The sequence below is a fragment of the Neomonachus schauinslandi genome, chromosome 9, assembly GCF_002201575.2.
Source record: "Neomonachus schauinslandi chromosome 9, ASM220157v2, whole genome shotgun sequence".
Taxonomy (NCBI): Eukaryota; Metazoa; Chordata; class Mammalia; order Carnivora; family Phocidae; genus Neomonachus; species Neomonachus schauinslandi.
Window position 1 is genome coordinate 91921822 of NC_058411.1, and position 12654 is coordinate 91934475.

A 12654-nucleotide genomic window follows, 5' to 3' on the forward strand; every position below is an offset into this window, starting at 1 on the left:
CAGCAACCCTGTCACTACCATACTGTTATGAACTCCAATTTGCCTATGAAGAAACTCAGGGGCTCACGGTTATAGACTTAGCAAGTGGCCATGGCAGGCTTTGAATCCATGGTATGACTCTTGAGAGAGTGCCCTTAACCGCTATGCTCATATGCTCATCTCCCTTCCCAGGATCTCAGGAAATGACTCCTAAATCCAGGACAGTCTGGCTGTAAATATTGTGTCCTGTCTCTATAGAGACCATGCGCATGACTCAAAAATTCCAGCATTTTAATATTCATGTGATATTCCCTGCACCAACTCTAACATCCAGATGGAACACGAATCCTTTGTCCAGCTCTGCATCCAGACACTTAACGTTACAAAGGTCACCCTCGGGCGCCTGGGTGGCTCAGTCGTTCAGCGTCTGCCTTCGGCTCAGGTCATGATCCCAGGGTCCTGGGATCGAGTCCCGCATTGGGCTCCCTGCTTGGCAGGAAGCCTGCTTCTCCCTCTCCCACTCCCCCTGCTTGTGTTCCTGCTCTCGCTATCTCTCTGTTAAATAAATAAATAAAATCTTTAAAAAAAAAAAAGGTCACCCTCGCTATGGATTCAGTGGGATGTCATTACGGCTATGAGGGCAAAAGACAACTCAATGATAGATACTTAAAGTAACGGTAAAATCTGCGGGAGCTGATTTTGGGAGGACCAGCCTTTGGGAGGACCTGCTCACAGGCACCCTTGAGCACAGGAACCACCACTGATGTGATCCAGCCACACCAGCACAGACAGGCTCCTCACAATGTCACACAAAGCTGGGCATTCCATTCCTGCCCACCTCCCGTCACTTCCCCAATCACCCCCCTGGAGGTCCCAGTGCTTGCCTGTTTCTACCACCCATGGACGGACTTTCCCTCCTTCTGTTCTCCTCCCACCCCTTCCTCTCCCTTCCAATTTTCTATCTCCCTCTATTTCTCTTCCTCTTCCCATCTTGAGGTTTCTCTCAACCAGTTTATGCCTTGGGCTCAAACTACCTCCCTCCAAGTTTCTCATCTTTGCCCAGTCTCTATGCTGAGACCAATGAAACCAAAATGGCAGGTCACTTCAGCGTTCTCCCCATCATGCTGAAGCCCTGGGGATGGAGCATAGGACACAGACCTGTTTCCTGCGTCTCGTTCGAGAGAGAGGCCCTGGTGACGCAGGGCACTTGATGCTTTCATTAGGTCAGTGTCAGGCGTGCAGCACAAACAGGAATGGATCCACAGCACCAGCCGGCCACTCCCACGGGACCATATGCCACCCTCCACACACGGTGCAGTTATCCCTTTATATGTTGTGGCAGCCACAGCCAGCAAGGACCCTCACCGTTCCATCCTCCAGCAAGAGTCGCAGGACTTTGTCACCAACTCTGTAGTCCTTTGCTATTTCAGCAGACTTCCAAACTTCTTCAGGATCAGGAATCCATACCCTGTTGTACTGACCAACAGAATAAAACAGCCTTAATTTCAGCACTTTGAAAACAAAAACACAGATCATGAGATAATTAGACTCCGGGAGATTTCTTTCTGTTTGCTCAGTCAGTTCCTTCATCAGGAATACTTTTACCTAATTTTTGCTTATGAGGTAATCTTCAGTGTGTCTGTGATGCACCACATCTAGTTGCTTCATTTTATGGGCAATGGAATTCCCAAAGCTTCTTAAATATACCTTGAAAACGGAAAGCCTGGGAATGGAAAGGAAATCATGAGTCCCTTCATGGGAAGATCCGAGTGCTGTCTACGAGAGCTGGAGCAGAGGGATTTGGTTCACCACTGACGGGCTGTGTGGGCTCTGGGCCAGACACTTAACTTCTTGTGCCTCGTTTTTCTCATCCACAAAATAGGCACAATATCTACTTCACAGGTTTGCTGGGAGGTGAAATCAGACTGTGTAGTTGAAAGCACTCTGCCAGATGCTACGGAAGTATTGCTAGAGCAGTGTTATTTCACTGGTCAGTAGCCAAGGATTCCCACTGTGGGAAATGTGGAAGGCCAGATGTGGCCGCTGAGCTCAATTCCCAACAGGCAATTGCAACACCTGGCTCAGTGCTGGTTTGCAAGTCTTTAGGCAGAACCACATTGCTCTGTACTGAACTGTGTCTCTACCAAGTTCCTATGTTGAAACCCTAATCTCTGAAGTGACTGAATTTGGAGATAGGGTCTTTACTCGGTAATGAGAGTTAAAGGAGGGCATAGGGCCCTGATCTGATGGCATTAGTGTCCCCGTGTGAAGAGACACCAGAGAGCTCACAGGCGCACTCTCTCTCCACCTGCATGCACCAAAAAAGGCCATGTGAGTACACAGTGAGAAAGCAGCTGTGTGCGCGCTTGGACTTCCCAGCCCCCCTAACTGTGAGAACATAAGCATCTGTGGTTGAAGCACCCAGGCCAGGACTACTGGTAAGGCAGCCCTAGCGGACCGACCCGCGTGTCTAGTACGCTCTCACACGGGGAGCCGGCGGTCTCACTCCCCAGAACTCACCAGTGGCACCTGAACGCCGCTCAAGAGAGAGACAGGGTGGCTGCCATGTCTGTCACGGGGCCCGCGATTAAGTCCCCTCCTCCTGTCGGCAGCACACGCGGACTACTCTTGCTCCTCCTCCCAGACCCCACGTCTCACACTGTCCTGCAGGGCTCTCCGTTGGTTTGTTCATCCATTCATCCATTCGGGCATTCGATAGACACTTGCTAAGCATCTGTTACGTGCATGTGCTGGCTCGCCAAGAAGGAAAGGCATTTGCTCTCAGTCATCATGGTCCTGCTAACCCAGCCAGTCTCTAACTGGGAGCCGCATGCGTGTGCGCATGTGCGCACATGTGTGTTTGCACCCCTTTGCTCCTGGGCCCCTAGTCTACCAGTGCCTTCTGACCCTGAGGAAATACTCCTTCGTGCTGAAAGATTGTACCTTCAGGAGTCTTCAGTTACAAAAAGATTCTTAGCAATAAAATTATGACATTTTAATTTTCCTTATTACAGTGCTATATATTTTCTACAGTTGCATATATTACTTTTATAATCAGAATAATCGTTAAAGGCACATGTCAAAGTATATGTCCACAAAAAGACTCGTACATGAATCTTCATAGTAACTTTATTCATAATGGCCAAAAACTGGAAACAGACTAGATGTCCATTAATATGAGAATGAATTAAAAGATAAAACTGTGGTATATTCATACAATGGAATACTACGTACCAATAAAAAGAATCAACTACTTATACAAGCAAGAATGTGAACGAATCTCCAAAACATGAGGCTAAGCCAAAGAAGCATTCCACAAATGAGTACCTTCTGTACGAATCCCTTTAAAGTGCTAAGATAGGTAAAACTAATCTAAGGGGCGGGGGATAGAATCAGAACAATAGTTGCCTCTGGGGGTAAGTGGGGCTGGGGAGTGAGTGGAAAGGCTCTCATGGGAATGTTCTGGGGTGATGGCAACATTCTATACCCTGACAGGGTTTGGGTTACCCAGGTGGTAAGCACTTTTCAAACCTCACAGAACACAGACATAAGACTGGTGTTTCATTGTTTGAAAATTTTACACGAAGAGCTAAACAAATATGAAACTCTTAACCATAGGCACACTAATATATTTAGGAGGACATGTATGATGTATGCAGTTTACTCTAAAATGCTTCAAAAAATAAGATGGTCTGAGGGCTGGATAGAAGGATACAAAGATGGATAGACATATAACAAATATGGCAAAATGTTCATGGTAGCATTTGGTGGTAGGACAGATGTGCACTATAAAGTCCTTCCAACTTTACTGTATGCTTAAAATTTTCATATGATGTTGGAGGAAATAAAGAAAAGTATAAAACAAATTTCAGAGAGCCAGTACTAGATTGGGACAAAGTTGATAAGGAGCACATCTGTTTATCTATTAGTTAATATAAATGGACTTGTTTAAGCAAAGAAATATATACATCTCATTGGCTGGGTATCAGTCATGAGTCCCTAATTTATTTGGGTTGCCTTAATTCTTGACAGCTAGCTGGGAGTGTAGGAGCTTGCTGAAATGAGTCACGGAATGGGTAAGACTTCAGACACAGAGTCAGAGAACATGGAAGAATGACCTGGAGGGCAATGATACACACTTAGGTACACATGTCCATGCAAACAGGTGGACAGAAGCCTCATAAACACACAGGCACACCCACCCTCCATCCACACATACTTGTTGCCATAGGCTACCATTTCCTGCCTCAGGTCGGCTATCAAAAACATTGCTAACCTCATAAGTGAAATCACTAATGAAATATCCCAATGTATCTATGGCAATGAACAGAATTTTATTTCATTTCATTATTTTTTTTTAAGTAGGCGCCAAGTCAAATGTGGAGCCCAGTGCAGGGCTCGAACTCACAACCCTGAGATCAAGACCTGAGCTGAGATTAAGAGTCAGACACTCAACCGACTGAGACACCCAGGCGCCCCAGCCACTAGAGAATTTTAGAACTGAAAGGGTCCCGGGAGATCATCTACTTCAAGTTGTTTAAGTTTTTTTTAAAGCTCCAGAAGGCTTACTTCAAATGAAATGGGGGCAGCCTCCTATATGAGACAGGTAAAAATGGAGGGGTTCTGAGGAGGCTCTGAGCTGGGGACCGCAGCTGACATCCCTGGGGTCTTCTCAGGGAAGCCAGGAGTTCTGAGAAGTAATGTTAAAGTCACTGAGCCAATCCAAGCCTTTTGTTTTACTGACCCCAAAACGTAAGTCCAGGGAGGTCAGTAACTCACCAAACACCACACAAAGTCACCAAAGCCAGGACTCCATGGAGCCAGGGCCTGCAAGTCCTACTTTGAACTACTTGTTCATTAAATGAGTCTGGCTTTGAAAAGAATCTTGAGGGGCACCTGGGTGGCTCAGTCAGTTAAGCGGTTAAGCGTCTGCCTGTGGCTCAGGTCATGATCTCAAGGCCCTGGGATGGAGCCCCATGGCAGGCTCCGTGCTCAGTGGGGAGTCTGCTTCTCCCTCTCCCTCTGCCCCTCCCCCTGCTCATGCTCTCCCTGTCTCTCTCTCAAATAAATAAATAAATCTTTAAAAAGAAAAGAAAAGTCTCATCTGCAACCATCTACTTGAGAGTGCACAGGCTGATTTGTTTCACTGGCTCGTTTCAGCCAAAAGCAGTATTAAATGGAAGGCAGTATTAGGACATACGGAACCCAAAGTCTGCCTCTCTTGTGGAGGAAACACAGATGGCCTCGGTGGCCCCCGGCTCCCCGGGCCGCCCACACCTACCAGGCCTGGTGCCTCTGCCAAGCAATGCTGCCAGTCATTGAGGGCCCCATGGCTGAAACCCAGCCTGGTAAGTAAACATGACAAAGTTTACCCAGTTCCATGTCAGTTACACCCATTCCGGCCCTCCCTCCTTCCTCACATTCTTTGACCCACAAAGCAACGCTTCAACTGGGAGGAAGAGCTCACTTTGCAGCGTTTAGACAAACAGCAGTCCGTGCAAACTATGTGACTAGCTCTCACGTGACCTCCCCGGTGTGACTCCTTCCTGAGGAGCAGGAGCCTCCAGACTCAGTCCCCCTGCCAAGCCTGCCAGGGACAGGCCTGCCGTGGGGCCGGGGGAGCAGAGATGCCTGTCTCCCGTGCTTGGCCTGCAAGTACTCTCCCATGGCGGGAAACCGTGTTTCCCCCAGTTTGCAAGCCAAGGGAGGCTTGACAATGAGGCAAATGCTTCAGGAGCACAACCCTTAGGAAGTGACATGTCCTCGGGAACATGCCGAATCCCCCACCCCACATGCTCGGCAGAGGAGAGGGCATCTTCTCTCGTTGCCTGCCTATTGGAAGGTGTCTGCGGCTGTCGGCCACAAAAAGGGCTTGCAGACTTGCCATGGAATAGGGAACACCACAAGTTTCCTTCCTAGCAGCTCTCTGGTCTGGAAGGGAATCTCCACATTCTGGGTCCACCAGGCCAGAGCAGCGATACTATGCTCCCTGTCCTCCCCCTTCCTTGTCCCTCCAGGCCCTTCCCAGGCTCCCCAGCATCCCCTCTGTCTCCCAGTGTCCTTCCCAGCCCCTCCCCTGACAGGCTTTCTCTAGAGTGTCCTCCATTCTCACAGCTTTGGCAACTGCCCTGGCACCTGTGCACCCGAGACCTCCAGCCCAGATCTCTCAACAGGTCTAGACCATATTTCCAATGGTCTCCCAGATGGCGGGCCCTAAATGTCCTCAGACATTCACAAATTCCAAGCTCTAATGGCCATTGTGTCCCCACCCAAACCCACTCCTCCTCCTCAGTTCTCTTGACCGTCTAGTCAGAAACTTGGGACTGTGCTGGGCCCCCTTCCCCCCTCCACCTCCAACAACGAAATGGTCCTCAGGTGCTGGAAAGCCTACACAAGTCTCACCTGTCTGTCCATCCACCCCAACTGCCATGGCCATCGATCAGCTCCCCCCACCTGCCCCAACCAATCTTCTGACAAACACCATGGTCCACCAAGGGCTTCCTCAACCAGGCGGAGAACCATGTTTCTGTGGATATTCACCCACACTGGAATCAGAATTTCGATGGGTGGGGTCCAGCAAGATGAAAGCTTCGAGAGCCCCCCTCCCTTATCGATTCTGATGAACAGCCAGGCCTGGGGAGCCACTGTCCTGGCCAGTCTTCCTACTCAGGCTTCCCTCCCTCTTCAGTCCACCCTCTGCCACCTGCCACCCAATCCACTAGCAGTTTCTAGAACATTCCAAGCCCTTCCTTGGCTCTCTTCCTTCTACCCCCTGTGCCACCCCTCCTCTCGATGCCAGTGAGCAAACTGCTCTGAGCAGTCAAGATTCAGCTCACAACTCCTCTCCTTGGTGGCACTTTCCCTGTTACCCTCTACCCCAAACAGGATTGAATGTTTCCTGTTTAGAGCTCTCTCTGCCCCTTCCCCCAGGTTTCTGGGTAGCTTCCCATCTTCTCCACTGGCACTTGAGCTTCAAGAGTCTTATCTTTGTACCCTGGAACCTGACACAGTGACTTCCCCAGAACTAGCACTCCATAAACATCTACTGAACAAAAATTCAAATTCCCAGTTTAGTTGTACCAATTAAAGACTAAGCTTTGGGGGCATCTGGGTGGCTCAGTCAGTGAAGCGTCTGCCTTTAGCTCAGGTCATGATCCCAGGGTCCTGGGATCGAGCCCCGCATCGGGCTCCCTGCTCCAGGGGAGCCTGCCGCTCCCCCTGCTTGTGTGCATGCTCTCTCTCTGTCTCTCTGTGTCAAATAAAATCTTTAAAAAAAAAAAAAAGACTAAGTTTGGTATTTTAGTCTTTATATCTTTTTTTTTTTCTTTTTGAAGTACCCATATATAATACAATGGATAAATCTAATTTTCCAGAGTTGTTAATGATACATAGAAGTCTAAAATTTTCTTAAAATAGCCAAATGGAAAGTCATTAAACTGAACTTTGACCTTATTTTAGGGACCTTGAACTGCCTCTCCTGACCTTGCACATCTGAGTTCTAGCACAACTTCCCTGAAGATGTCTTGTGAGTTCTTCATACACAAGCAAGGGAAATAGATGACTGAAGGACAATATAATCTGTGAACCTGTGGCTAAAACCAGTTATAACCTGAGTCCTGATTAATGAGCCAGAACAATTTAAGAAAGATCTCTAGAGGCATGCCAGAGAGCTCTCTGTCTCACCACCCATTTACCACTTTCACCAATATCTTAGATGAAAAATAAAAAAACCCCACACAAATGTATATCACATACACAGCTATGAAGAGGATGGACTTCCCACAAGTCCTCTGTGTGAATGGGAAGAGGAGGAGGAAGATGGTAAAGGTGGCTGAACCACAGTTGTGGTAGTGGAAGGTATTAAGAACACAGGTTTTTAATCCTGACTCCTCCCCGACTTCTATGTAACTTTAGGCAATTTGCTCAATCTGAGCCATTTGTAAAATTGGGATAACAACATCTACACACAACATTGTTGATTCAGATGAAATAAAAGAAGGCACAGAAAGTTCTGAGGATGGCATCTGGCATGTAAGAAGTGCTCCATGACTGCAAGATAAAAGTAACCATCATCATCTTCTTCATGCCCACAGCTCTTTCTGAAAGCAGAAAAACTCATTCATGCATGCACACATCAAATGCTTATTGAGCCCCCACCATTCCCTGTTCTCTAGAAACTCTTGGTCAATGGGGGTAACAGAGAGTTAACAAGAGTGCTTACGAGTTAACAAGAGTGCTTACAAATCAACGTGAAAGGTGCCCAGAGAGCAGAGCGGGTTGTAAAGATTTCTCAGACGAGGCACTCCTCCAAGGTGTCTTATAGGTTTTGGTGCAATTGTAAATGGGATTGACTCCTTAATTTCTCTTTCTTCCGTCTCATTGTTAGTGAATAGAAATGCAACTGATTTCTGTGCATTGATTTTATATCCTGCCACTTTGCTGAATTCCTGTATGAGTTCTAGCAATTTTGGAGTGGAGTCTTTTGGGTTTTCCACATAGAGTATCATGTCATCTGCAGAATGAAAGTTTGACTTCTTTTTTTGCCAATCTGGCAAAATTATTTCTCTTTGGATTCTTACCATTTGCAATGACATGGATGCAACTAGACGGTGTTATGCTAAGCAAAATAAGTCAATCAGAGAAAGACAATTATCATATGATTTCACTCATAGGTGGAAGTTAAGAAACAAGACAGAGAATCATAGGGGAAGGGAAGGAAGAATAAAATAAAATGAAATCAGAGAGGGAGACAAACCATAAGAGACTCTTAACTATAGGAAACAAAAACTGAAGGATGGAACTGGAGGGTCTTATGCTAAGTGAAATAAGTCAAGCAGAGAAAGACAATTATCATATGGTTTCACTCATATGTGGAACTTAAGGAATAGCATGGAGATCACGGGGGAAGGGAGGGAAAACTGAATTGGAAGAAATCAGAGAGGGAGATGAGCCATGAGAGACTCTGGACTCAGGGAAACAAACTGAGGGTTACAGAAGGGAGGGGGCTGGGGAGATGGGGTAATTGGGTGATGGGTATTAAGGAGGGCATGTGTGATAATGGGCACTCGGGGTTATATGCAACAAATGAATTGTTGAACACTACATCAAAAACTAATGATGTATTATATGTCAGCTAATTGGACATATTAAAAAAAGGAAACAAACTGAGGGTTGCTAGAGGGGAGGTGGGGGGGTGGGGTAACTGGAGGATGGGCATTAAGGAAGGCACTTGAAGTAATGAGCACTGGATGTTGTATGCAACTGGTAAATCACTAAATTCTACCTCTGAAACTAAAAAAAAAAAAAAAAAAAAAAAAGGAGGCACTGCTCAAATTGAATTTGGAAGGTGAGGCGCTGCTGAGCAAAGCAGTTATTTCAAGCAGAGGGAGCCCTGCAAGCTAAGGCATAGCGTGTTGAACCGGCAGCAATGCACCAAGGGCTGGCCAGAAGTTTGCAGAGCAGGAGCTGAGGGAGGAGGGAGCTGAGGGAGGAGCGGGCAGGCAGTGGGGAGACGCAGAGGCGGGAACTTGTGGCTGGTCAGCGAGTCTGAGAGTGACAGGGGCTTCCAGAGTGAACTGCCAAACCGGTTTCCCTCAAAGAGATTTCAAATAGTTGAGCTGCTGGGTCAAATGCTCTCAACATTTCTAAGGCATGTTGCCAATAGCTTTTGAAAGAGAAGGGTCATTTTACACTTCCTCCAGTAGTAATTGCTGCTCTCACCACACTTCCTCCCAGGAGTCCCCTCTTTCTCAGAACCTCTCTCCCTGGGGCCCCCATACCAGCTCTCCCCCCTCCTCCTCCTTGTCAGGTCTCCATCCCGAGGCCCCTCTGAATAGTTTTGTTCCCCCGTGAACTGTCTTGGCTCTCTTCCCTCCCTTGGCGAGGCTCTCACTGCCTGGGCTTCAACTTCTACCTTGGGGCAGAAGACTCTGATGCGACCTCCCCACCAACCTCTAACCACCCAGGGCACTGGCCGGGGAAACCCCTTCACCGCCTCGACCCCTGCAGGGACAAAGTCGGCCTCCTGGCTTCCTAAGATCACCTCTCCCCTAATTCTCTCCCCGACACTTAGGAGGACCTGAGTCCTTTGGGCATGGCTGGCATACCGCACTTCCTAAAACACAGCCCCTGATCCTGTCTTCCCACGCGCCAAATCTGCACCAGAATATAAAGCTCTGACCTAACTCTTCAGCTGCCATGACCCTCCCTTCTCAGCTCTATCACCCAGCAGGCTCTTCCATCCGTTCAGGGCTTCAGCAGACTGAATTATTCGACATTTCTCATTTCTCCCCCCAGAAAAAACCTCTTGAGGGGAAAGGCTCACACTAAAAAAAAAAAAAAACAAAACTTTCTAACCTCCCCCAAGCACGTTTTATACACAGAAAGTGCTAAATAAATGTGTTATGGGAGGTAATATACCTGTCTTCAAGGCATACGCAGGAAGGGAGATTCGACAGGGGGCAGGGCGCCAACAGCAGCATGAGGTGAGTGAACGGGGTAGCCTGCAGACCATGGGTGGGTATGGCCGTCACCCACAGACAGCCCCCCCATTGCCCTGCTGCAGCATCACTATTTGCCCCTGGATGCAGAAATGGGGTTCAGACTGCTTTAAAACGTTGTGTGGCTAAGACTGTGCAGAGAAGCAGCATTCCTGGGGCATAAAGGTGGCCAAGCGTCCTCAGACACGAGCGTTGACTTAGGCCAATGCTGTGTGCTGTCCTTGGAGGACAAATGGCTAGATCCGTGGACTTGGCGAGTGCTGAGGGGTATGGTGGGGAAGCAAGGGAGAGGGCTTAGGTTTTGTTTCTGTTTAAGAAAACTCATTAACAAAGCACTCTAAAACCTAAACAGGCAACTATACAAACTTCCCACCTCTGGAACTGACCACGTGGGGACTAACTGACCACCTGGAAAGGAAGAGACAGCCTTGGGACAAAGGTGCCTACTTGGACACAAAGTGGGTAGGGATGGCCATCAAAGCTCCTTCTGGCTCTGGGATTCTCAGATTGTCTGTCCATCCAAGCTCTTCTCTAGAAAACTCTTCCATATCAGTTTTCCTACATTATGCCTGCTGCCTAGTTGGTATTTAAAAATATTTGTGGTGTAAGGCACTTGATGACACAGAAGCTTACACCTGTGTTTTTTCCGCTTCTGAAAAAAATGTTACCTAAAATAGGTTAATCATCAACAATTTTCTGTTCTCCAAAGTATCTTCCAAGCATTGCTTTCTGCCAAAATTTTCTTTTACCTCCAGTAAGTTTAAGAACTCAGAAGCCCTGCTGGATATCTGATGGCTCACATGCTCACTGGTAAACTACTCTGGAATAGTGGAGGTTCAACAGTGCCCATGTAGAACTCTGGTTAATGGAAATGTGTTAGAGGGCATAGTAATGTTTGGATAATTTGTACTTATATTACTAATTCAGCAAAGTAGAAGAAAAAAGTTTGCTTAAACCATTGAAACAATTATTTACAACTATCATTTATATCTACAGCAAAGTGTCTTTTTAAATATAAACTGAGGGCATGTGTCAGGGGGAAATGGATAGATTCTAGTCTCAGCCATCTGAATATTAGCAACCATAGATTTTACTCCACTGGGGTGTGAGAGGATCCGACTTTATGGCTATTCAAATGAAGTTTTTTTTTTCAAAAGGGCCAACACCTTGGCCAATTATCCAAATAATTAGCCAAGCTCATCTCAGGAGGTTCTGGGTGCCAGAATGCTGTCTTTCTATGTAAGGGTTGGAGCCCTGGCCCTGGGAAGAGATGGTTTCCAAGAAATGCTCTAGAGTGACTCCCAGAATCAGGGTGTATGTGAAAGGTGCTTTATAAATTGTACAGCAGTGTATAAGTGTGAGGTGAAGAGCCTGTGACCCCTGGATTCACAGAAGCCCTCAACTTCTCCGGGTGAAGCTTGCCTCACACGCCCAGGCAGCTGCAACTTCGGACATCGGATGAACTTAAATGCACGTGCAGGCATTTCTGAAGACCCAGGAATTCTAGAAAGCATCCTGAATACTGCTAAGCTTCTTGTTCAAGGGGCTCCGAGGAGGGTCAGGAGGATTATGGATACCATTATTCACCCGTGTCTGAGATTTCCAGGTCCCCGTGGGCAACTCTGATTCCACCTGTGGCTCAAGAAGAGGGGGCCCCGAAGCGCGGGAGACAGACGCGCGATCCCTAGGCACCGGGAAGCTCGGGTCCGGGAAGGCAGCCCCTAGCACTCGGTCTTCCCATCCCGAAGGGACCCAGGCTCCCGGGGTGGGGGTGGGGGCGCTTGCCCCGCGGCCAGGGACCAGAGCCCTCGGAGAGCGACTCTCTGGTGCCGCCGGTCCCCAGGCCCTCCGCGGCGCTTCGCTGCGGCGAGAGCGCCAGGTGCACAGGTGTGGCCTGGGTGCTAGGTACAGTCAGCATTAGCGCCGTGCCATCATCCCTCCCGCGCGGCCGCCCGTAGGTACCTGCGTATACAGCGCGGCCACCGCCATGGGCGAGACAGGCCAGGGCAGCTCGAGGGCCGGGAAGGTGCGAGGCTCGGCGGCTGGGCGTGAGGCTCCGAGGCCCGGGACGAGTGACGATCAGCGCGGCTGGCGCGTAAATCAGCGCTGGGCCATCTCGCCGGGGAAGTTTTCCAGCGGCCGACTACTCACCTTCCCCGCCCCCCCCCGCCGGGTA

The 12654-nt window shown here is 48.4% G+C and overlaps 1 protein-coding gene across 1 annotated transcript in view; it reads right to left on the reverse strand.

Annotated features, from left to right (window-relative positions):
• MYO5C (myosin VC) overlaps positions 1-12467 on the reverse strand; it is a 90392-nt gene extending 77925 nt beyond the window's left edge. Inside the window, exons 1-2 of the mRNA XM_021693732.1 lie at positions 12441-12467; positions 1345-1455 (exon numbers count right to left, since the gene is read on the reverse strand). Coding sequence (XP_021549407.1) covers positions 1345-1455; positions 12441-12467 — 138 coding nt within the window. The remainder of the gene's footprint in view (positions 1-1344; positions 1456-12440) is intronic.
• Positions 12468-12654: the final 187 nt, after the last annotated feature.